The sequence below is a fragment of the Macaca nemestrina genome, chromosome 5 (assembly GCF_043159975.1).
Source record: "Macaca nemestrina isolate mMacNem1 chromosome 5, mMacNem.hap1, whole genome shotgun sequence".
In the NCBI taxonomy this organism is placed as follows: Eukaryota; Metazoa; Chordata; class Mammalia; order Primates; family Cercopithecidae; genus Macaca; species Macaca nemestrina.
In genome coordinates, this window is record NC_092129.1 from 135,397,593 (window position 1) to 135,422,288 (window position 24,696).

A 24,696-nucleotide genomic window follows, 5' to 3' on the forward strand; every position below is an offset into this window, starting at 1 on the left:
TGACCAAATGTATATAACATAACTGGGAACAGTTCTGTCTGTGATTTGTGGAAGCTCTGTCCTTGAAGCCTTCCTCTTTGAGCGTTCCTTTTCCCCCACTTCAAATCTACAGAATTCTAAGCAGCCAGTGTCTTGATATGACACATTTAATGTGATGCTCAAAATAAAATGATCAGAAATTCTGAAAGGTCTAGCTCTGCCTGGCTTTTGCCTTTTGATCATCTGTTATCATGTTTTAGATTCACCATCTCAGGAATAACTTGGTTGCATTATCATCTCTACAGTAACAGGTTTCCTCTCCAAATATTAGTTTTATGCAGCATTAAAAAAATTCTACAACAAACTCATAGGCAGTGTCTCTGCCTGCCCTTTATGAATAGAAAAAAAGTGTATCGCTGCCTTGACTTTGCTCATTTTCCACTAAAAATTATTAGAGTTTGATAGGGAACAAGAATGACAAAAATATATTGTAACCATCAGCTGTGAGGAATCTTTTGTTTGTTTGAAGGATGAGGTCATGGAGTAAGAATTGTTAAATAAATAGGCATCAACATTCTGACATGTCTTTGCAGATCTGGGTGCTTCCTGTCCTTAGTCAGGCACATCTCTGTGTCCTAGAATAGAAGTGACAACAGGAGAGGTGTGATGTGGCTCACCAGGGTGAATGCTGAGACCCAGGGAGTCTTTAGAGTTGGTTATTTAGAGCTACCTCCTCCCTCTTTTGAAATTTGTGTTGTTCTGGGTTTACCTTTTAATCAGTCATTCAGTAGGCATTTTATAGTGCTCATAAATCCTGTATAGTTTGGAATGGCACACTGATATTTACCTCATGTATCCATTGTTGGTGAAATAAATGTCTTGGATAAATGAAATTTTCCAAATAACTAAAGTTTAAACTAGGACAGAGCATAGATAACTTCCAGAGGATAATCTTATTATGCTGCTTATAATTCTAATCACCAAGTTAGTATCATCTTTTTTGAAGAAATAAGAGGGGAGGCTGGGTCCAGTGGCTCATGCCTGTAATTCCAGCACTTTCGGGGACTGAGGTGGCAGGAATGCTTGAGGCCAGGAGTTTGAGATCAGCCTGAGCAACATAGTGAGACCCCTTGGCCCCCCTCAAAAAAAAAAAGAAAGAAACGAGGAGGGAATGTTTTAACTCTTTGATACATTTGCTTGTCACCTTAAGTACCCTGCAGAGTGTAATTCTTGTAAGCCATTTGTCATTCTGTTAAAACAGAGTGATGTCCTCAGGGTCTTTGGAGATGAAATGAAGTATCTGCCCTTGTACTGAAGGGTATAAGGCCAGACTGCTTTATCTCTTGAGTTATTGTGGCTACATCGTGGAGGCTTTGGGTTTTCTCCTGCTTGCTTTTAAACCTGCGCTCAGCTGGGCATGTTGGCTCACACCTGTAATCCCAGCCCTTCGGGAGGCCGAGGCAGGCGGATCACGAGGTCAGGAGATGGAGACCATCCTAGCCAACATGGGGAAACCCCGTCTCTACTAAAATAAAAAAAATTAGCTGGGCGTGGTGGCAGGCGCCTATAGTCCCAGCTACTCGGGGGTCTGAGGCAGGGGAATAGCTTGAACCCAGGAGGCAGAGGTTGCAGACAGCCTGGCGACAGAGCAAGACTCTGTCTCAAAAAAAAAAAAAAAAAAAAAAAAAACCTGCACTCATCTGTAGCAACTTCCTCTACCACCACTTCTAATATGCTGGTTCTAATTATGTATGGTCTGTAAGTCCATTCATTCATTTATTCAACTAACACTTGTCAGACGTTACCATGAGTCGGGTCCTTGAGGGCATGGATAGCACCAGTAAATGAAATAGACCTGATCCTTGTCCACATGGAGCTTGTGATCCATAGGGGAAGACATGCTAAACTGAAAAATGGGTAAGTACAAAATTGTGGTGGCCATACTGGGGGAAAAAATGGGAATGAGGGGATCTTGTGAAACTTGTTTTTATTAGTGGAGAGGTGGTCAGGGATGGCATTCCAGAGAAAGCCCTATCTTTGTTAAAGACTTTGCCTTTCATCCTGAGTCATGTGGGAAGTGATTGAGAGTTTTAAGCAGGGGATGAAAGGATGAGATTTGGTGTGTGAGTTGGAGTGGGTGTCAAGAAAGGAAGCCAAGATCTCAGTACTCATTGCTAAACTCTCAGAGGTCTGACGATTTCTGTGAGTGAGCTTCTGCTCTCTGTATTTTTTGACATTTCTTTTGACTGCCCTGTGCAGGCGTTGACAGACTTTCTCTATAAAGGGCTGGATAGTATATTATCCAGCATATAGTATATATAGTGTATTCTGTAAAGGGCTGGCTAATATTTTAAGTTTGCAGGACATAAGGTATCTTTTGGAACTATCCAACTCTGCCACTGTAGCATGAAAGCAGCCACAGTCAATACCCACATAAATGGCTGAATTCCAATAAACGTGTTTATAGGAACAATTGGCACGTGGGATTTAGTTTGCTGACCCCTGGCTTGGAGAATGCTTTGCTTCTTATTCCCATGATCTTCATTATTGAGGTAGTTGTGCAAGGGAGGAAATGCAATCTATGTGGTCGTTCCTGGCCTTGAGCTGCTTGTAATCATTATGGGAAGATAAGTATATACACTTAAGTGGCCATCAGCAAACATCACAAGACAATATATAATTAGGCACCAATAAGATGAACAGAAACAGGAAATGTGATGAAGAGTTCACTCATCTGCTTGGAATCTGGGTGTCTAGGAATAATTTTAAAGGCTTTACGGGGAAGGTGGAACTTGACAGAAATAATTGTAAACACTTAGAGGGTTAGAGGTGAATACAACCTAGTCCGACTTGCAGATTTTAGTGATGCAGTGTTAGAAGATGAACAAAAGCAAATCACAGAACACTATGTATCCACAGTCCCCTTGAATGTGTAAGGCAAAACAAAACAAAAATCAATGGGAACAGCCAATTTAAGGTATGCATGCATGTACGTATGTATTATGTGTAAATGCTCAGAAAAGGGTCTGGAAAGATGTGCACCAAAATTAACAGAGTCTCTCTGGAAATGAGTGCATTTGAGCAGAGACTTAAATGTTTTACTTTTTAGTTCCTAATTATTAGAATTATTACATGAATGTTTATTTTCATCATAAAAATATTAATTAATACAGGGCAATATTAAAACAATTAAAAGTGCCAGATTGATTAAGAGGCTGAGAGAGTGGTACGGAGAGTGCGATTGGGCTGTCTCCAAAATGTGTCTCAGAACCAGAGATTAGAGCCCTTAGTTCAGGGTGTGTCCACAACTTGGATGGGCATCAGAATCACTTGGAAAGCTTAAAAAGAAAATGAACCAAAGCTAAAACCAAATAAATTCCTGGCCCCATTGCAGACCCACAGTGATCTCAGATGATGGGGCTGGGATGTGATTTTTTTTTAAAAAGCTTTCCAGGTAATTTTGATGCTGCCTTTGAGACCCGAAGCTTTGGTGAGCCTCCGATCTAGTTTATCCAACTCTGTACAAATGAAGGAATTAAGGATCTTGACCAGGTAGGACTCAGCCTCAGATCTTTTGGCTCCCACTCTCTTGCACTTTTCAATGACTGCGTCCCCTAATTCAGGTGTTTTCCTAGCATTAGCTTTGGGTGGCATCTCAACTTGTTGTCATATTATATGGAAAACATTCTTAAATGCCACTTTTGAATGGGGTCCACCTCATCCCCATTTCCCATTGCTTCACTCCCAGATCATCATTGGGAATAATTTCTACAGTGTTTTAATTTTCTTAGAAATCAGAGGGTTGCCACCAGGCTAGTGGGAAAAGCCCTAGTTTTAGATCATAAGTTGACTAAAAGGCCTTAGGAAAATGGCTTTTCTCAGGTGCCATCTGAGTCTCTATAAAGAGAAAGCGATATTGCCAAGTCTTCCTCTCAGCAGGGTTTCACTCAGGCAAAAGAGCCCATGGAGCGGTCCCTCCAGCTTTGCAGCACAGATTGGGTTAACTGTTTACTTCAGAATTGGAAGAGGCCTTCGAGGTCCCTCTAGTTCAGTGATTTTCAGTTGTTTCAGGAATAAACCCCTTGCAAATAAATTCTTACTTGGAAAGCCACATTAGCAAATTGATAAAGTGGAGATGCTTGGTTTAGGCAGAGATGGGGGGCTTGGAGCTTACCTCCCCTGCTCCCTGGTCTAAGGGGCATCCTGAGAGCTGTATTCTGTCCAGTGCTCACTTAAGTCCTGTTTGAAAACCACTGATTTCTTCCTCTTTCCCCTTCCATAGGTAATCATTCACCAACTTCAGCTAACCTGAGCCCTCAAATCTGTCACCTTCTCTCCATTTCCACATCCACCACCCTAGTCCGAGTCACCACCACCTTCCATGTTGGTTTTCACCCTCTAACTGAGTTTTCTCGTCTACTCTCCCATATACCCCTTTCACCCTCTGCTCTGAAGCAGATAGCTTTTTTATTCACAGGTGCAATTATATGCCTCCTCCCCCCACCTATCATGTAAACATTTAATGACTTCTCATTGCATTTTGAATTAAGATCAGCACGTGGAGGCTCTTCAGATGTAACTGTGGCCCCTCTGTTCCATCTTGAGATAAAGCCACAAGATTTTTAGTTCCTGTACTGAGCTTCCTTCTGCTTCACACTTTTGCTTTGGTGCTCCCTCTGTCTAACCCCCTTTCACTGCTTCTGACCTGGAGTTAATTTCTGCCTCTCCATCCTTAAGAGCTATATCAAAATGTTTCTTTAACTTCCCTGAGCTATGAAGCCCCTGTTAAATTCCCTATCATAGGATTCTATATTTCTCTTTCTCAGCAGTGATCTCAATTCTAATTGAGTAATTACTTTTTCTTGAGGTCAGGAGTTGAGAATTGAGTATATTCTTTTTCTATTCATCCCAGCCTAGAATGTGAACTTCATAAGGGCTGGAATAGAGTTCTCAAGGTTCTATCCTCAGCCCATGGCATGGTGTCTTACACACACCTATTAGATCGTCAGTAAGCATTTGTCCAATGAATTCATAGTGTCTAGTTTTTGCCATATCTCATTTCTAGCGTTCAGCCCGCACATGACTGTGGAAGGATCATTGTTTGTGGGCTCTGCTTGTGGGAACTGGAATTGTCTCTTGTTGTGTGAGGTAATTTAAAGGTTCTTTTTTAGAGACACATTGTCTAAAGTGGGTTACCCAGTATGATACAGTTTAAACAGGGCCAAGTTTTGCTTTAATTAGAAACTTGATCTATTATTCCAAATGAACAAAGAGCTCTAAAATCCACATAAAGTCTGAGAAAGAGTGTGGAGGCTGTGGCGTTTGGAGGTGGGTTTTATGTATAGCTGGGAAAACCTCTTTGGTGACTCAGTAATCAGGTTTCCTTACTTTAGATTTAGAAGTGCATATCTGGGGGGAAATATAGAAAGCTGTAGGAAGCCTACCCCAACTCCATACCCAAATCCACACATGCTTGCTATTCATGACCTCCTGTGCTCGTTCTGCAGAGCCACCCTGGTGAGTGTGTGTGGGTGTGTCTGACCGCCCATCCTCCCACACAGGTAGGGAGGCTGACTTAGATCGCACAGCACAGCAGACTGATATTCATCGTGGACCACCACTCCCTGCCCAGATCTTGGGTTCAGTTCTCTTCTTTCATTAACTGAAGAGTAATAAGCTGCCATTTGGGTTACTAATACAGCTTTCAAACTTTCAGAACACCGCAGCTATCTAAAACTACTTTTGGATGTAGACAACGCCAGGAAGTACAGAGCAGAGCCACTTTTGCAACCTCTTGGGTTGGGTCTTTAGTGGGGAGATAGGGTCTAATCCCGTCGTTGGTATTCTTTTCTTCTTCTTCTTCTTTTTTTTTTTTTTGAGATGGAGTCTGAGTCTGTCGCCCAGGGTGGAGTAATGTGTCGGAGTCTGGGCTCACTGCAACCTCTGCCTCCTAGACTCAAGCAATTATCCCTCCTCAGCCTCCTGAGTAGCTGGGATTACAGGAATGCGCCACCATATCTGGCTAATGTTTGCATTTTTAGTAGACACAGGGTTTTACCATGTTGATCAGGCTGGTCTCGAACTCCTGTCCTCAAATGATCTGCCCACCTTGGCCTCCCAAAGTGCTGGGATTACAGGCGTGAGCCACTGTGCCCAGCTGGTATTCTTGACAAATGTAACTTGGGCTCCGCAGGATGGTTCCTTTTATCCAGTGCATCTGCTGTGCTCGGAAAAAGGTGGCTGGGGCTTATTTTGCAAATAGAAGGAACAAGAAAACAAAAGGTAAAGTCAGAAGGGAAAAGGGAAGACATTACAGATTTTATCATCAAGCAGGAGATTTTTTCCAGGCTCTAAGATGAGGTTAAGCTTCTTCACAAGAGAATCAACAACTGTCCTTTTTTTTGGCGGGGGGGAGGGTCTCGACAGAAAAAATGAATATACCGTCATAAGCTGAAAATTAGTTTTCAATATTGTCATTTAACTAGATGGGCAGCTCTGGGATAGGGGAAGGGACTTCAGGGAAATACTTTTGATTCAAATAGTTAAATTTTGGGGTGGGAGAGAATTGAACCTTGAATTAAGTGTCAAGGTGCTAAAAAGACAGAAACTGATCACTATGAAAAAATTTTTTGATATATTCTCTTAGTCACTGCTATAGCAGCCAATTTAGAGGGAATTTGCCCTGCTGGGTAGCTGGTAGTTTGAGGCAGCCATTATTGCCCTGACACATAAACTTTGTGCGTTTCATAAAGGATAGTGAAAACTGTTGGAACTTCTCAATATTGATTAATGCAGAAAACCTTTCTCTTAATATTCTTATTCTCCCCCACTGTCTTTTCAGAAGGACCTCAGGATTTAGTCCCACAAATATAATTTCCTTTCCCCTAAGCACCTGTTGACTCCCTCTTGCTGGGTCTAGCTTTGTGCTTCCTCTCCTGGGTGGCTGCAGGCCCATGCTTTCGTAGCTATGGTCTTCAAAGGCTGAACAAACAGGGTGTGAATGTGAATCTAAAAGCATCAACTCTGTTGATTAAAGCACATTACAAAAATGCCAAAGGCCCGCCTCTGTTTTGACAAATAAATAAAAGTTTAGCTTCACATATGCAAACTGTATGAAAAAATCATGCCGTGACTGTCAGGTAATGCCAAGCAGGCAATCTGGTGCTGTGGAAGTGGCAGCTTGAATGCATGCCTTCCTGGTTCTCAGCTGCCCTGTCCTCCCACCATGAAATGGCAGCTTAACATTGGGGTTGGGGAGAGGAAGAGAACTATTTAGCAAGTTATTTTCCTATTGCATTTGGATTTTGTCTAGTATATAACTTTTTTTTTTTTTTTTTTTTTTTTGAGACAGAGTTTCTTGTCACCCAGGCTGGAGTGCAATGGCGAGATCTCGGCTCATTGCAACCTCCGCCTCCCAGGTTCAAGCGATTCTCATGCCTCAGCCTCCCGAGTAGCTGGGATTACAGGCATGTGCCACCATGCCTGGTTAATTTCGTACTTTTAGTAGAGACGGGGTTTCACCATGTCAGCCAGGCTGGTCTCGAACTCGTGACCTCAGGTGATCCGCGTGCCTTGGCCTTCCAAAATGCTGGGATTGTGAGCCACTGCACCCAGCCGTATATAACATTTTAAATCTCAGCTATGAAGTGTTTTCACATCCATATTCTCAAGTGATTTTTATAATCAATTTGAGATACATTGTCAGTTTCATTTTACAAATGGAAAAAAAGGAAGCTGAGGCAAAGGTCAGGCAATGAAACCAAAGCATCACAGCCAGTAGATCAAGCTGTAGGATGGGATCCACGTCTTCGTTTCTGTAGTTCTACTGTGTTGCAGCACGCTGTCAAGAGGATGCAGTCCTGGTCGGATCTTTAACAGGAATGATGATGGTGGTGCTGGAATTGTTGACCCTTTTTCTCCCCTGCTCCTATGTAACATCTTCTTGGTTTTTGTTCCTTTCCCTCCCCTTCTGTTTCTTTCAGCTTGGATTGCTTAGCACCACCACAGCTCAGCCAGAACAGAAGGCCTCGAATCTCATTGGCACATACCGCCATGTTGACCGTGCCACCGGCCAGGTGCTAACCTGTGACAAGTGTCCAGCAGGAACCTATGTCTCTGAGCATTGTACCAACACAAGCCTGCGCGTCTGCAGCAGTTGCCCTGTGGGGACCTTTACCAGGCATGAGAATGGCATAGAGAAATGCCATGACTGTAGTCAGCCATGCCCATGGCCAATGATTGAGAAATTACCTTGTGCTGCCTTGACTGACCGAGAATGCACTTGCCCACCTGGCATGTTCCAGTCTAACGCAACCTGTGCCCCCCATACGGTGTGTCCTGTGGGTTGGGGTGTGCGGAAGAAAGGGACAGAGACTGAGGATGTGCGGTGTAAGCAGTGTGCTCGGGGTACCTTCTCAGATGTGCCTTCTAGTGTGATGAAATGCAAAGCATACACAGACTGTCTGAGTCAGAACCTGGTGGTGATCAAGCCGGGGACCAAGGAGGCAGACAACGTCTGTGGCACACTTCCGTCCTTCTCCAGCTCCACTTCACCTTCCCCTGGCACAGCCATCTTTTCACGCCCAGAGCACATGGATTCCCATGAAGTCCCTTCCTCCACTTATGTTCCCAAAGGTAACTTAACCTCATGAATTATTTATTTGAGGAAGGCTTTGAGCCCAGTGGCGGTACCAAGAGTGGGCTTATACCAAAGATGTTTTCTCCACTTTGTTATTCCAAAGTCACCCCTTGGAGAAGAGGCCTTCAAATGGTGGCTAATTAAATCTGGCTTCTTTGGACTTAGTAGAAACATGTAGACTCAGAAGTTTTCTATTAGGGGAGATCAAATATCTAAAAACTAGGTCACATTAAGCTATAAAATATGGACCAAGAGAAACAAGGACAGCGTGTGACCTTATGTAAGTCACTTAACCTCTTCAGGCCTCGGTTTCAAACTTGTCAAACAAATGAATGATTTAGATGTTTCAGGTTCCTTCCAGATTAAAAGTTTTCCAACATGGAGTCAGTCCCAGGCAGACACAGGCAGGAGCAGAGAAAGAGGGAGAAAGGGAGAAAATACCATTCCATCTGGGAGCGAGGGACGAATTTTGAATCCAGGTGGGGCAAAGAATGGGTAGGAAAGTTAGAAGCATCAGGAAATAGGCAAATTTGTATCAGATTGAAGGTAACTAGCACTCATGTCTGGAAAATAATAACTTTAGTTTTTCCCAATGATTTTAACTTTACTCCTTGTATCAATTATTCAAGTTTTCCATCAGAACCTCCAGCAGAATATAAAATTTATGCTTTATTTTCAAATCCTTTTTGATTGAATGTAATTTTCATGAGATGATGACCCACTTGAGTTGTTCCTCCTAGTGTCCTCTCATGCATGATTACATTTAGCCTTCATGATAACCCTGTGGAGAGAGCCATCTTACAAATGCCAATTGAAATGAAGAAACAGCCTCCAAGAGTTCAGATGGCCACTCCAGCTTTTCTTAGGCTAAGTCCTGTCTCTTGGGACTCAAGATTCCCATCTCTCATACTTCTTAATGAAGATTACTTGTGGAGACTTCTCTGAGAGAAGTCCGCTGAGCTGCCAGCCCAAATTTTGTTTAATCTCTTGTTAACAGATGCTCTTAATCACTGACCTGTCCCACCAAGTCTTTCACTAGTCAAATTTGCATTTGATTTCTTTTCTTTATCTTAGTCATAGTCTCAGTTTTACCACTGCATCATAAAATAGTCAAAAGGTGGGAGAAGGAGGATGGACAAAAGAATTAAATTTGAACTGGTTCTCTGAAAACTGAAAATAAGAATTGATTAGATCTCTGCACATGTTTGTGCCTGCTCAGTATATGAAGTACAGGAGAAGCTGCTGTCAAGCTCAGCTGTCAGATCCTTAAGGATGCCCTTGGTTTTGGTGTAAGAAAGTGAGTTTAGTGGTTCAGTTCCATTTTTGCCTTCCACATAGGGTCTTTATGAAAATGTGCAACATAATTTATTCTTAAGCCCCAAAGGTCATCTCATCTTTGATTATCTGGCCTAGCTTGGAGATGACCTGGGAAAGGAGGGAATGTATAGATCCCCAAATATGGAAAAGCTCTTCCCCCCTCCTTACTCTTTTTTCTAGGCATGAACTCAACAGAATCCAACTCTTCTGCCTCTGTTAGACCAAAGGTACTGAGTAGCATCCAGGAAGGGACAGTCCCTGACAACACAAGCTCAGCAAGGGGGAAGGAAGACGTGAACAAGACCCTCCCAAACCTTCAGGTAGTCAACCACCAGCAAGGCCCCCACCACAGACACATCCTGAAGCTGCTGCCGTCCATGGAGGCCACTGGGGGCGAGAAGTCCAGCACGCCCATCAAGGGCCCCAAGAGGGGACATCCTAGACAGAACCTACACAAGCATTTTGACATCAATGAGCATTTGCCCTGGATGATTGTGCTTTTCCTGCTGCTGGTGCTTGTGGTGATTGTGGTGTGCAGTATCCGGAAAAGCTCGAGGACTCTGAAAAAGGGGCCCCGGCAGGATCCCAGTGCCATTGTGGAAAAGGCAGGGCTGAAGAAATCCATGACTCCAACCCAGAACCGGGAGAAATGGATCTACTACTGCAATGGCCATGGTGAGCCTTCTCTCTTTTCTCCTTGCTCACAGATCTCTCTGCTGCTTTTTCCCTGGTCCCTGTTTTCTGAAGGAATGGGAATGCATAGTTTGTGGAATCTCTTTCGTAGACCAAACACTACTTGATCCAGTCGTGTTATAGAAAAAGAGATTGACTGTCTTTTTAGAAGTAATACATTCAGAGAGAGTAATCTCTCTTCCTCCTTTTCCCCTGGTGCCTTTAAAACAGAAGAATGTTGCAGAATCAGAGACCTGGGTGACCCCTAGGAACTTTGTTTGACCTTGTCATTTAACAAATGAGGAATTTGGCAACATTGATCCAAACAAGAGGCTAGTTGTTTTTGAGGACAGATAGGACGAGACTCCTGACTGTTGGAGCACTTGCTTTTTCTATACGATTAGGCTGTGAAGCAAGTAAAGGGGACAAAACCCAACTTGTCATAAGTTTGCCTTCTTCTTGCTTTTAGATTCCTAACAATTTCCTCACATATATATTTTCCCCACTTAACTTTTTAGGATCCCATGTCTGTCAGGAGGGTAGGATGGTCTTTTGGATTGTAGACCCCAGAAGCCTAATAGGTTGGTCATCATCTGAGGCTCAATGTTACTTTCCTGGTAGTCAGCATGTGTTGCATATGGGCTGGAATATTTTGGCCTTTCCTCTTTTGAGGGCAAAAAAAAATAGCTTACAGAACTTGTCTCAGAGCTCAGTTTGATCTGAAGACTGCAGTTTTCAGACTGTGCAGTAACTTCCCTTTCTTTAAATCCTAAATGAAACTTCAGTCCAGTTTTGATAACCCCATTCAGGTGTGTCCTCTCCCTTCAAAGAGAAAGGGGTGTATCTACTTTTCTAAACAGCAGTTTGGCTTTTTGTAGTCTTACAAATATTGATACCATTTGGCATGGCAATTCCATTCTTGTGACTCTATCATAAAGGTATAATCAGAAATATTGAAACAAAGTTATAAGCACAAAGATCTTAAACTTTTAAACTAACATCATGTCTCACAGAAATTGAAAACAACAGAAGGACAGTTTTAGGGAAATAACTAAGTAAATTATGGTGTATTCATAGAATGGAATATTATGTTGACATTCAAGATTTTATGAAGTTTTTGATTTTAGCCAGGAAAGTGTTTATACTAGGTTAAAGGAAAAAAACAAACACCAAACCACATACTTTATAGAATATAATCCCAACTCTCATAAAACTTGAGAATAAGACTGAATGGAAATATGCTAAAGTGACATTTCTTTTTCCCCAGTGTGGTGGGATTTATGCATGGTTTTCTTTTTTCTTTATTAGTTTTCTGTACTTTCCCCAAGTTGTCTGTACTAAGTACATGCTACTTCTATAATGAAAAATTTAGGAAAAGTTAAAGTCTTGCAACTCATTTTGCTTCCCCTTGTTGATTTGTGTAAATTAAGTTTGTCCAACCCCTGACCCAGGACAGCTTTAAGTTTTAGCTTTGAATGTGGCCTGACACAGATTCATAAACTTCCTGAAAACATTATGAGGGTTTTTTTGTTTGTTTGTTTTGTTTTTTGACAGAATTTAGCTCTTGTTGCCCAGGCTGGAGTGCAATGGCACGATCTCGGCTCACTGCAACCTCCGCCTCCCAGGTTCAAGCAATTCTTCTGTCTCAGCCTCCCGAGTAGCTGGGATGACAGGCATGTGCTACCATGCCCAGCTAATTTTGTATTTTTAGTAGAGATGGGGTTTCTGTGTGTTGGTCAGGCTGGTCTCGAATTCCCAACCTCAGGTGATCTGCCTGCCTCGGCCTCCCAAAGTGCTGGGATTACAGGCATGAGCCACCTCCCCCAGCATTTTTTTTTAAAGCTTATCAGTTATTGTTGGTGTATTTTATGTGGCCCAAGACTATTCTTCTTCCAGTGTGGCTCAGGGAAGCCAAAAGATTGGACACCTATGATGTAAATGGTCAAAAGTCAAGTGAAAGTCGGACAGAAGCAAACATCCTAGTTGGGTCTTAGCAGTCTAATCCTGCATTAACTTGAATAAGACAACTATTTACTGGAAGCCTGTCTGGGGAAAGCTTCAATTGCCCCCTTCTTTTTAATTAAAAAAAAAAATCTTATTTGTACATATTTCCAAACTTTTGAAAAGTTGCAACAACAGTACAAAGAATACCTATATACCTGTGCCAACGTTTACCTATTATTAACATGTTGCTCTTTTGCTTTATCGTTTGCTCTCTCTACATAAAAAATACACCTATAGGGCCAGGTGCGGTGGCTCATGCCTGTAATCCCAGCACTTTGGGAGGCTGAGGCACACAGATCACCTGAGGTCAGGAGTTTGCGACTAGCCTGGCCAGCATGCCGAAACTCCGTATCTACTAAAAATACAATGATTAGCCAGGTGTGGTGGCACATGCCTATAGTACCAGCTCTTCAGGAGGCTGGGGCAGAAGAATTACTTAAACCTTGGAGGCAGAGGTTGCAGTGAGCCAAGATCATGCCATACACTCCAGCTGGGCCACAGAGTGAGACTTCATCTCAAAAAAAAAATAAATAAATAAAACACACACACACACATAGATTTTATATTATAAAATATGCATTATAGAATAGCTTATTATACATTATATAACATGTAATATATAATACATAATTATGTACATATATACACATACATACATGGAAAAAATATTTTTTCTTAATTATTTTATGGCCTTTTATCCCCTGATACTTTAGCATGTATTTCCTGACAATAAGACTATTCTCTGCAGAAAACATACTACAGTTTTCAACCTTAATAAATTTAGCAGGGTTACAATCCTTTGCCTTTCATTTGCCAATATTGTATGTTGACGCAATAAGGCCCTTGGTAGATAATATACTTTTTTTTCTCTAGCGTAGGATCCAGTCTAGGATCAGAATTGCATTAAACTGCCCTGTAAGTGGCTAGTCAGGATATTTGTTCTGTTGCAGATTTACCCAATTAGTAGAAAACAATGTGAACATCCTGGTAGATAATTAAATATCTGGAACTGTCCTCTCATTATTCACTTTATTACAAAAGCAACTCCATTCCTTTAGTAGTTGCTTTTATAGATTAGATTATGATCAGCTACATTTTAAAACTCTCTTTTGCAGTCTGGTTTTTAAAATTCTTGAGAACACAGCAAGTGGTAGAGTAAAAACTGGTCCAGCAGCAGAAAGCAATTTAATATAATGATCTTAGATGTTCTTATGACCATAGTAACCTTATAAACTACTATGCCTGTGTCCTTAAAACAATATCCTACTTTGTAAAAATAATGGAAGTGCCAAATCAAACAAAGCCCGATCCTACCCTTCTGTGAAAGCAGTACCTCAGCAATGTGCTTTTCAAACTAAATTACAGTAGTTTCATTGAGGCATAACTGTCTCTTCCAATAGTTTAGGCTTGTTCCTCAGATTTTTGCATTGGGATATTTATATTTAAGATGCTTTTCTAAGGAAAGTCTTTTCTTTCCAAATTGCTAGTCTCAAACATGCAACCGGGTAAAATCCTATTACAAAGAGAGGTTCTGTTTAGTAAAGCCATTGCAGGTGCTCAGAGTGGCTTCTAGAAATAGGGCTTTGTTGGTCTGATTGCACTGAGTTCTGGCCAGCAGATAATCCTGTATAATAAGATCTTTTCCTGGTCCTTGTCTATTTCACACTGAATTGTTCATGAGGATAAGGTGGGAAGGAAATGGCTTAGCCTTGGGTTGTTTTCTATCAGGTCTTACTTATCCCTGCCTACCCTCAGTAGAACAAGTCATGCTCCTGGATGCCATATAGATCCTCCGAACTCTGAAGCTAGGCCATTGGTTTCCGTCTTTCTTGCGAACAGAAACCTCTTTTATTATTCAGCTCTACTCATCCATCTTCATCTACCATGGACTTACAGTTTTTAAAGGTGAAAAACTTTAAAAGCTACAATCGTACTTTCATGGAGTCCTAGTATTGGAAACATAAGATGAGGCCTTACATGGCTAGGAGATGGAAGAATGAGGGTGCTGTGGTATTTTGTACGCTTTCTTCCTTTCTGAAGTCAGAGCAATTTTATGTTTGGTAGATGTTGGTATGTGTTTGGGGACTGGACTGTGGTTTCATGTAGTATATCTACTTCAGCAACAGGAATTGGAAGTACTTCAGAATGTTTATATACAAAATTATAGTTAAGAGGTTGAAGTGTCAGCAAGATAAGAATATTGTTGGCCGGGCGCGGTGGCTCAAGCCTGTAATCCCAGCACTTTGGGAGGCCGAGGCGGGTGGATCACGAGGTCAGGAGATCGAGACCATCCTGGCTAACATGGTGAAACCCTGTCTCTACTAAAAATACAAAAAACTAGCCGGGCGCGGTGGCGGGCGCCTGTAGTCCCAGCTACTCGGAGGCTGAGGCGGGAGAATGGCGTGAACCCGGGAGGCGGAGCTTGCAGTGAGCCGAGATCGCGCCACTGCACTCCAGCCTGGGTGACAGAGTAAGACTCCGTCTCAAAAAAAAAAAAAAAAAAAAAAAAAAGAATATTGTTAATACTCAATTTGTCATGCTTTTATCATTTTTAAAAGATGTATTTCTTTATGTTGTATAACCTCAACATAATGGGGTAAGTGGCGGGGGAGTGTCCAAAAAGTTCAATTTAATTAAAAATTAAGGATATATGTGGATTCACATTAACCACTAGGTTACATGGAAAACATTTTTTATTTGATCTGTTTTGTCACAAAAGAACAAAAGTAAAGATAGTAGAACTTAATCCCTATACAATTGGCCATACATGGCACTAAGAAAAGTCACCAATGAGCTGAAAACACTTTGTTCATTTCCTTATAGCTATGGAGGCTACAAAAGTGTATTCCAGTCCCAACTGAAAAACAGTGTAGCTGAGAACAGAACCCAATTGCTGTTCGCTCATTGCTGTTTTTAATTTGTGCCGTTACTATTTCCCTTTTCCTTCTTTCTTCCTCTCCTTCCTCCCTTCCCTCCCCATTCTTCCTCCCTCTTTAACCATTTGAAAAAAGTAGGAAGTCTTGTTCTCAGCAACGAGTTGGCCTAGAAATTTAGAGGGGAAGTTTGACAAGCAGGTGAGGAGTAAGAATTGCCCTGAAAGTACTTATGGACAAAGAAGCTCTGCAAAGTGACTAAAGGAACAAAACATCGGCAGTTTCTGGCTTGGATCATATTTCCTTTTTCCTTCAGACTGTGAAGAAAAGTGAGGGGAAAAAGGTGGGAGACAAAGGAATCGGATATAGTTTAAACCTGCTCAGTTTCTGATTAGCACATTCTTCAGTGCTCTGCCTTGAGGAGACACTGCAGTAAGCATTTGTTAGAGACAGTGATCCCTCTCCACGTAGTTACATGAGGCACATGCTGTAGATAGGCAGCATCTCCTTTAAATCAGCTGCAACAGGGATTATGAAATCAGTCGGGGCAGGCACTGTTTCTCAAGCAGATTGTTTTGTACCCACTACAGCAAAAGGGCAAAGGTCTTATCCTGTAGAACTGGATTCTAAGATGCAATTTCTTCATTCCTTTAGCTCTCGCCATCTGTCACTGTTTAACTCTTTGTGGCTATGTGGTTTGTCTCCCCACATAGCTTCTAAGTTCTTAGAGAGAAGACATTGGGTCTTACTGTGTGTTTCCCTATGCCTGGAATAGGGCTCGAGGAGGGGTGGTCCAGAGCTAAGCTGGCACATATGGTAACCACTAGCGTCATGAGCTATTTAATTTAAAACTAAAATTAACTAAAGTTAAAAATTCAGCTCCTCAGTTGCACCAGCCACATCTTAAGTACTCAGTAGCCAGACATAGCTTGTGGTTACCATATTGGATAGGACAGATAGAGAACACTGCCATCATCATATAAAGTTCTCTTGGATAGCACTGGTGTACAGCACCCATAAATTAACTAATCTACATATACTTTTTAAGACCGTATTGTTTTAAAGACATTGCATTGGTTTTTTTCTTGTTGACATACTGATGTTGGTGTTAGGGATTTAAACATAGAGACCTTCAGGTGGGTTCTTTATACTAAATTGCCATAGATGATAAGAATTATTTTTCAGAGCTAAAGGAGACTTCTATAACAGCACTGCTTTAATATACGCAAAAACTGACTAGGAAAAGATTGCTGACATCCCTTATCTGATTTGCTTATTTCAAAGTGAAACACATCAGCCAATGAACACTGGAGAGCAGGGTGATGCCAGGAGAGAGAACCCTGCTAATTCAAAGGCCAAGGCAGCTTTGTAAATGCTTGGGTGCTTATGTTTAACTAGTGTGGAAATGGATTGACCTTCAGTGACTTTAGACTTGGATGTAAATATATGCTGTCCAAAACAATATTTTCCCTAAGCTATCTATACCACGGGTCAGCAAGTTACGAAGTATTTTAAGAGAATCTAGGAGATTTTTAGGATTACAGGTTGCAACTACTCCACTCTGTTTGAAAGTCAGTAGTATGAAGTGGCCAGAGACACCATGTAAATGATGGGTGTGGCTGTGTTCCAGCAAAGCTTTATTTGCAAGAACAGGTGGTTTGTCCTGCAGGCTGTCGTGTACCAGCATCTGGTCTACACCATAGACTGGTCATCTTTTAGCAGCTTCTTTTTCACCTTCTGCTGGCTTGCACAGCTTGGATAAACAGTCTGATTCTTGGAGACTTTCTCGAATTTCAACAGTTCGAGCTCAGTTTTTCCTCTAGCAGTAACTGTTTCTAAGTCTGCTGAAGGGTTAAGTAACAAAGGAGAACCATCAGCTATGAGTGGGAGCAAGGAAAAGGTGGCAGCTGTCCTTGTATTTTCCTTTAAAAATTGTTCTATGCTTCCTCCATCTCCTAACAGATGTCAGTTTTCACCGGGAGAGCTCCATCTTATGTATGGGTCCACCTCACAGGTGTACATGCCATGTACCTGCTACAATTCATCTCTTTGCCAAACTGGAGCCATAGAGAAGAGAGGAGGGGGTCTGGGAAAGCTGAGGTTCAGATCTATTCTGCTACTAAAAGACTGGATGATCTCAGGCAAGGCACTTCCTCTCTTTTCATCTCGTCTTTCTTTGCAAAATCAGGAGACTTGAACCCATCACAGAAGGGCCACCAGATTTTGATCAGTGTGACAGTTTATTTGTGCCTTACCTGAGTGTGCCTACTGTCTTGCTGGTTTCTATCAGGAAAAACATTGGCCTGAGGGGTCCTGCAATGTGCTGTAGGGTGGAGAACACTGCGCTGCTAGTCAGAGGGAAGAGACCACGCTCAATGCCAACCTGAAGCCACAGAAGGATTGTGTGCTCACTGCAACATGAAAGCACTTTCCCCCAGGTTTATGAGAGTGTGAGGGCAGGTTAGTGAAAATTTCTATTTAAATTAGGTCACAAGGTCCTCCTTTGGAGGAGAAGAGGTGCTCTGATTTTTATAATTTTCAGCTTTTCTGCTCTCGTTTCTCCCCATCTTTGTGGTTTTATCTACCTTTTGCCTTTGATGTTGGTGACCAACAGATGGGGTTTTGGTGCAAATGACCTTTTGTTGGTATTCATTTCTGTTTGTTAGTTTTCCTTCTAACAGTCAGGTCCCTCAGCTGCAGGTCTGTTGGAGTTTGCTGGAGGTTCCCTCCAGACCCTGTTTGCCTGGGTATCACCAGCGGAAGTTGCAGAACAGCAAATATTGCAGAACAGCAAATATTGCTGCCTGATCCTTCCTCTGGAAGCTTTATCCTAGGGGGCAGCTGCCTTTATGAGGTGTCTGTTGGCCCCTACTGGGAGGTGACTCCCAGTTAGGCTACATGGGGGTCAGGGACCCTCTTGAGAAGGCAGTCTGTCCCTTCTCAGAGCTCATATGCCATGCTAGGAGAACCACTTCTCTCTTCAGAGCTGTCAGACAGGGACGTTTAAGTCTGTAGAAGTTGTCTGTGGCCTTTTGTTCAGCTATGCCCTGCCCACAGAGGTGGAGTCTAGAGGAAGCAGGCTTTTTGAGCTGTGGTGGGGTCTGCCCAGTTCAAGCTTACTGGCTGCTTTGTTTACCTACTCAAGCCTCAGCAATGGCAGATGTCCCTCCCCCAGCCAGGCTGCCACCTCGCAGTTCGATCTTAGATTGCTGCAGTAGCAGTGAGCAAAGCTCTGTGGGTGTGGCACCCGCTGAGCCAGGCACGGGAGAGAATCTCGTCTGCCGGTTGCTAAGACCTTGGGAAAAGTGCAGTATTTGGGCAGAAGTGTCCTGTTTTTCCCGGTTGTCTGTCAGGGCCTTCTATTGGTTAGGAAAGGGAAATCCCCTGACCCCTTGTGCTTCCCAGGCGAGGCAACGCCCCGCCCTGCTTCAGCTTGCCCTCCATGGGCTGCACCCACTGTCCAACCAGTCCCTGTGAGATGAACCAGGTACCTCAGTTGGAAATGTAGAGATCACCCATCTTCTGCATCGATCACGCTGGGAACCGCAGACCAGAGCTGTTCCTATTCGGCCATCTTGATCCTACTTCCGAATGTGAGATATTTTTGTAGTAATTGAAATTGAGCAGTTATTATAGAACTAGTAATGTCTTGAGTCTTTCATTCCCTTCAAGTGTGTAACCAAAAATTATAATATTCTAGCATGCAGCCTGATTGTAAAGGAATGGAAAAGTCCTATCCAAAGGTTTCATCCATCTCTGAATATTTATGATGAGGGACACTTTGGTTTCATATGAGCCAAGGAGCCCCAGCCATAAACAGAACTCCTGAGAACAACCTTGCATTGGTCACAAGGTGGGTCACGAGGTATTTACATACCTAGTAAATGCTTTACTTGCTTTGGAAAAGTTGCTCAATTCTTGTATGGGCTGGTAAGAGGTCAATAGGTCATATCCACCTGTAGAGAGTAGCCAGCTTCTGGGATACACATGTCCTGGAAGTAAAACCCTCCCAGTCTCTTAAGTATTAATAAATAGGTGCAGGTTTTGGCTATACTGGAAATCCTTCTTAACTTTAGTATTTCTGATCATGGCTTATTAGTGTGAACATGACTCTCCCCAGTAAAAACTTCCTTAAATTACATGTTTACCACAGATCAGTGAATCCTTGTAATTTGTTGGGACTACGTGCTTAAATTTTACAAGATAACATAAAAGTGATTCTTGCAAATGGAGAAAACTGTCACTCATATATGGGTGGAGGCCGGGGTTATAGAAATAATTTATTTCACTTCTAGAAAGGCAATGTCCACGTCTGGTTTCACATGCAGGTTACAGGCTAAGTGCTCTGCTGGGAAGAAGGTGGCTTTCCAGGGGCCCAGGTAGACCTCTTGTCCACAGGGTATATTTTTAGCTATGACAACCAAATTTCTTCCTGGAAAAATGAGAGATATTAAATTAGAGAGGAATTATTCGCTGTCTTAGATGATATTTCTCCCTCTTTGTTCTGCTTTTTGGTGTATTATCTCTTGGTTGAGAGTTATTGTTATCTATAGGTTGCATTATTTGCCTAAATAGAAGCTAAATGTCTGCCCAATTCTGAATTAGTTGGAATTTGGCTAAAGCAGGGAAATACATTATATGAAGTAAACATGTATCCTACTCTGAAATGATGGAGGGAAGTTTGGGATAAGTTTGTAACCAGGTTCACTCTTAAGGGATCTCAGGGGAAAGGAAAAACTAGAAAATAATCTTTAAAAAGACTTGTTATTCGACTGCTTAACTTGTGATGTTTTTATTTAATTATATATATTTGAACACCATGTTCAAGGCACTGTTCCAGGACTAGGGCTTACTAGGCTTTAGTAACATAGTGCTTGTTTTCATTTTATTTTTTGGAAAATTTACAAGTTGGAGAGCAATGAAGATCATGGGGAATGTGTGTGTGTGTGTGTGTGTGTGTGTGTCTGTGTGTGTGTTTGTATGTAAGTCAGGGTTAGAAGAGATTCACTTAGTCCATTCCTCTCATTATACTGAGGATGAAGCTGAGGCACAGGAAGGAAGGGTGACTTGCCCGAAGTCACATGGCCAGTAGGGTTAGAGGGAAGCCAAGGCCTGGCTCTCTAATTCCCGAGACAGTGCTCTTTATATTTGACATGTTGCTTTCCTGGTCAAAGGACTGCAGGGTTCTTCTGCTCAGTGCAGAGGACATTCTGGTTTGTAAACAATTACTCAAGTTTCTTGAATGAGAAAACACACAGGCGATGCAAAAACCTAGAAGATAAATGAGGATACTGGAGACTGAGGTTAGGGAAGCAAAGGAATGAAGGAACATAGCCCTTTGGCCCTTATCAGGGGCATAGGGTAGATGAGGAGGCAGGGATGGAAGGCGTGTCTCAGAGCTTGACCTGCTATCTCCCCCTGGATAACCTGGGTGACACTGGTAATGGTCCCCAGATGATAATCAAGCCAGAAGGGGAAGTGGTATGTGTCTACCTTTGATGAGCATCTTTTACCTGGATGATTTCAGGCTGCGGGAGGTGAAAGAACTGGTGGCTGTGAGATAAATTAGGTGATCTTGGCTCCAGGTGAAAGCAACTTAAAGGAATTCTTAAACTCTTTCAACATGCATGAAACCTTCCCACCTTTCTCTTGAAGAGACAAAGGTATTCTTCATGTCTCCTTTCCTTGAACCCTCTTAGAGACTTGAGCACCTTTCTGGCTGCTTTTGACATTCTCTGACTTTAACTCAGTTTTACTTGAAAATATTCTCGTCCAGGGTAAATCTATAAGAAAGTTCCTCTAGGAGAGCCTTATTATTGGTGAGGGAAGGGAGAGAATAATACTTCCTGTTTGCTGAATGCTTATGATGTGCCAGGCACTGTTCTGTGGGATTTATATATATTTTCTTGTTGAATTCTCAGAATAATCTTATGATGTCAGGATCATGCCAATTTTACACGAGGAGCAGTGGCATAGGAAGATAAAGTAAGTTGACTAAGGCCACACCACGAGTCAGTGGTGAGCCGGGACTGGCTCTCAGGCATATGGTTTTGGATCCGGAGCTGGGAACTAGTGCATACACTGCATCTCACTCTTACCCTTCCATCCTTTGGTGAAGGAGGAGTGGAGGTGTGGACAGACGCTTGAAACCTAGACCATCACAAATACACTGTTGCAACATATTTCTCCTCAATTTCTACTTGTTTCCCTTTCTAGGACCCCATGATGAGGAGTGGGGGTTGATGGAGAGACATATTCAAGAGATTTATATTCAAAGAAGCAACCAAGATTCAGAAAGATGGGGTTGATAATTGTTTACTTCACCCTGGGAGGCAGCATAGTGCAGTGAAAGGTGAGGGCTCATGCGTCAGATATACTTGGGTTTTGAATATCAGTCCTGTCTATGCCATGGTACCAAGCCTGTGTCTCACCTGTAATGTGGGCGTGACTCCTATCTCATGGGATGTCTATGCAGATTGATTGATATAATATGTAACATTGATAAAATTGCCAGGTTGGTTGCCCCTTTTTCTTCCCCACAAGGTCAGGGAGATGAGCCATACTGAAGCATTCATGGAGAGCTGAGGTCAGGCGGAGGGACATTATATCTGATTTTCAACCCAAGTAGAAATCTGTCTAGGGTCAAAATTTATAATGAGTCACATAGGCCAGAAGTGGTTGCAGAGGCAACAACTGCACTAGGAACTTTGACTATAAAATGCCTTAAAGATTGACCAGTACAAGAAGAGTGGAAAAGAAAATCAGAGTGTGAGGCCAAGTATGGTGACTCATGCCTATAATCCCAGCACTTTAGGAGGCTGGGGCCTGATCACTTGAGGTCAGGAGTTCGAGAACAGCCTGGCCAACGTGGTGAAACCCCATCTCTACTAAAAAATACAAAAATTAGCTGGGCGTGATGGTGTGTGCCTCTAGTCTCAGCTACTCAGGAGGCTGAGGCAGGAGAACCACTGGAACTTGGGAGGCAGAGGTTACAGTGAGCCGAGATCTCACTACTGCACTCCAGCCTGGGTGACAGAATGAGACTTCATCTCAACAAAAAAAAGAAAAAAAAGAAAAAAGAAAATCAGACTGTGGCATGGGTAGTCTGACTAACAATATTAGAGGCTGGAAGGAAGGAAATTTACTCACACGGGTCTGCTTTTGCAGGATGGGTGGCACCTGCTAAGTTGATGGGTGCAGCCTTGGGAGGCGAAAGAAGGGAATATTCTGTGTACCAGTGAAAAAGCAAACCTGCTCATTGGGAGATGTGTGGAGTGGGGCAGCATTGGCTCGGGAGGGAAGCTGTGCAGAGAGAAGGACCCCGTGGGCCTGATTTTGCTCACCTTAATGATAAAGGTCTTGGATTCAAATATTTGTAATGTCTCTTTTCATCTTAAAATCCTTCTCTTCGGAGATGCAAAAACTGAAACTTGCAGTTGGAAACAACCTACAACCAACCCCTTCTGTATTTTAGGATTGAAATTCAAATACTAAGTTAAAGTACAGACCAGCTGGCTTGGTGGTCGAACCTCTTATTAGCATAACTTTGATGTCTCAATTTGAATGTAAAGACTGTTCTTTGGGGAAATAACGCTGCTTAACAACCAAGACATAATTTGCTTAGCGTACTTATTTATATATTGAATTAAGTTATATTTTAGGACTTGAGTTTCTGGTGATAACATTTCTTATTTCTTCCATTCTATCCCTTATCCACAGTGTACTACTCAAGCAAAGCAAATCATAACATCCCTCTTTCCCTAGCAAACCAGCAAAAATGGTTTACTCAATAACAGCCCAGTTCAGAGTTCTAAGTTCCTATGAATCCCAACCACAGGCTTAGAAAAAAATGTTTCCTTCCTTCCCCAAGTGTGATTCCTCTTTTAGGATTGGTCAGATGTGGGAGAATTTGTCTTTATTGGGGGTTGTGAACAAAACCCATCTCCCAGACTCAAAACCCTGCAGACTTCTCCCTCTTTCTAGGGTAAGTAGTAAGGGCCAGTCCAATAGTGGGAGTACATTTGCAACGCAGTGCAGTTGTAGGAGTGGAATTGCATATTTCTTATACAAAGATTTCCTAGAGGTTTCAGTGGTTAGGTGACAGAAGTTGATCAACTGTAAACTGTGCTGTGGATATATTTGAACAATATTAATAAACTCTTCAATCAAGTATCAGGAATAGCTTAAGAAAACTTTCATCTGAATCATTAAAACCATCATATGCAGTGTTTGGAAATGAACAAATCAAGTGTGTTAGAGATGATATGTTAGCACTTTGCCACTTTGGTTTTGCTTAAAATGAAGTTATGGGGTGTTTGTTACTACCAGCATAGGCAAGATCAGGAGGTGATTTGGAATGCAAAGATGACATAAAATGTGATTACTGTGATATACATTTTTAACCTTCATAGGAAAGGCTCCTTCTGCTACATTGTTTTCACATTCTACTTTTCTTTAACAAAGATTGATATGCTTCCTGAGTGCCATGTCCTGTTCTAAGTTTTTATAAATATCAACTCCATTTTCATAACCCTATAAGGAAGGCCACTACTATTCCTATTTTACAGATGGGGAAACTGAGGTTTGAAGAGTAACTTCCCCAAGGTCACATAGCTAGGAAGTAGCAGTGCCAGGTTTTAAAGTCAGGCACTGATCTGACGCTAGACACTGTCCCTTAATGATCAGAATCTGGATTTTCCCATAAATTACTTGGTGCTAGAAAGGTCTAACCTTTTGTGGTTGATTTAAAAAACAAAACAAAACAAAAAAACCCAAAACTGCTCAATCAAGAAAAAAATTATTTACCTTAGCAAAGCCCAGCTTGTTCTGAAATAAAACGCCTACAAAATTGTCATCAGCAGTAAATTTTCCTCTGTAGAAATCACTCAGATTTCCTACTTGTTCATAAATTACTGGAAATAGAAAAATTCTAAAGCCAGACACCCAATGGCTGAAGGCTCTACAAGGCTGTTTTAAGAAATAGAGGCTGTTTCAAGTCAGAGGTAATGGAGTCTTTCTAATCTGAACTCACTTCTGTTGAACTTGATGTTTTTCTCAGCACCAGACAGCAGTGGCAACAGCAGCAGCAGTTGCTGCAACCAAAGCAGCTTTCCCTCCTTTGCCAGGTAGACTTTTTGACTAAAAATTCCAGACAGTCATCCTGTCTGTCAGCCCGAATTTCCTATGGGAAGTAGGCTTGAAGTGTAAACAGCA

General features: G+C 42.1%; 1 protein-coding gene across 1 annotated transcript in view; it reads left to right on the forward strand.

The window, feature by feature from the left end:
* The window catches only part of LOC105490913 (TNF receptor superfamily member 21), a 73,807-nt gene that overhangs the window by 14,252 nt on the left and 34,859 nt on the right, over window positions 1-24,696 (forward strand). The window contains exons 2-3 of the mRNA XM_011756890.2: window positions 7,962-8,613; window positions 10,115-10,609. Of these exons, the coding sequence (XP_011755192.1) occupies window positions 7,962-8,613; window positions 10,115-10,609 (1,147 nt within the window). The remainder of the gene's footprint in view (window positions 1-7,961; window positions 8,614-10,114; window positions 10,610-24,696) is intronic.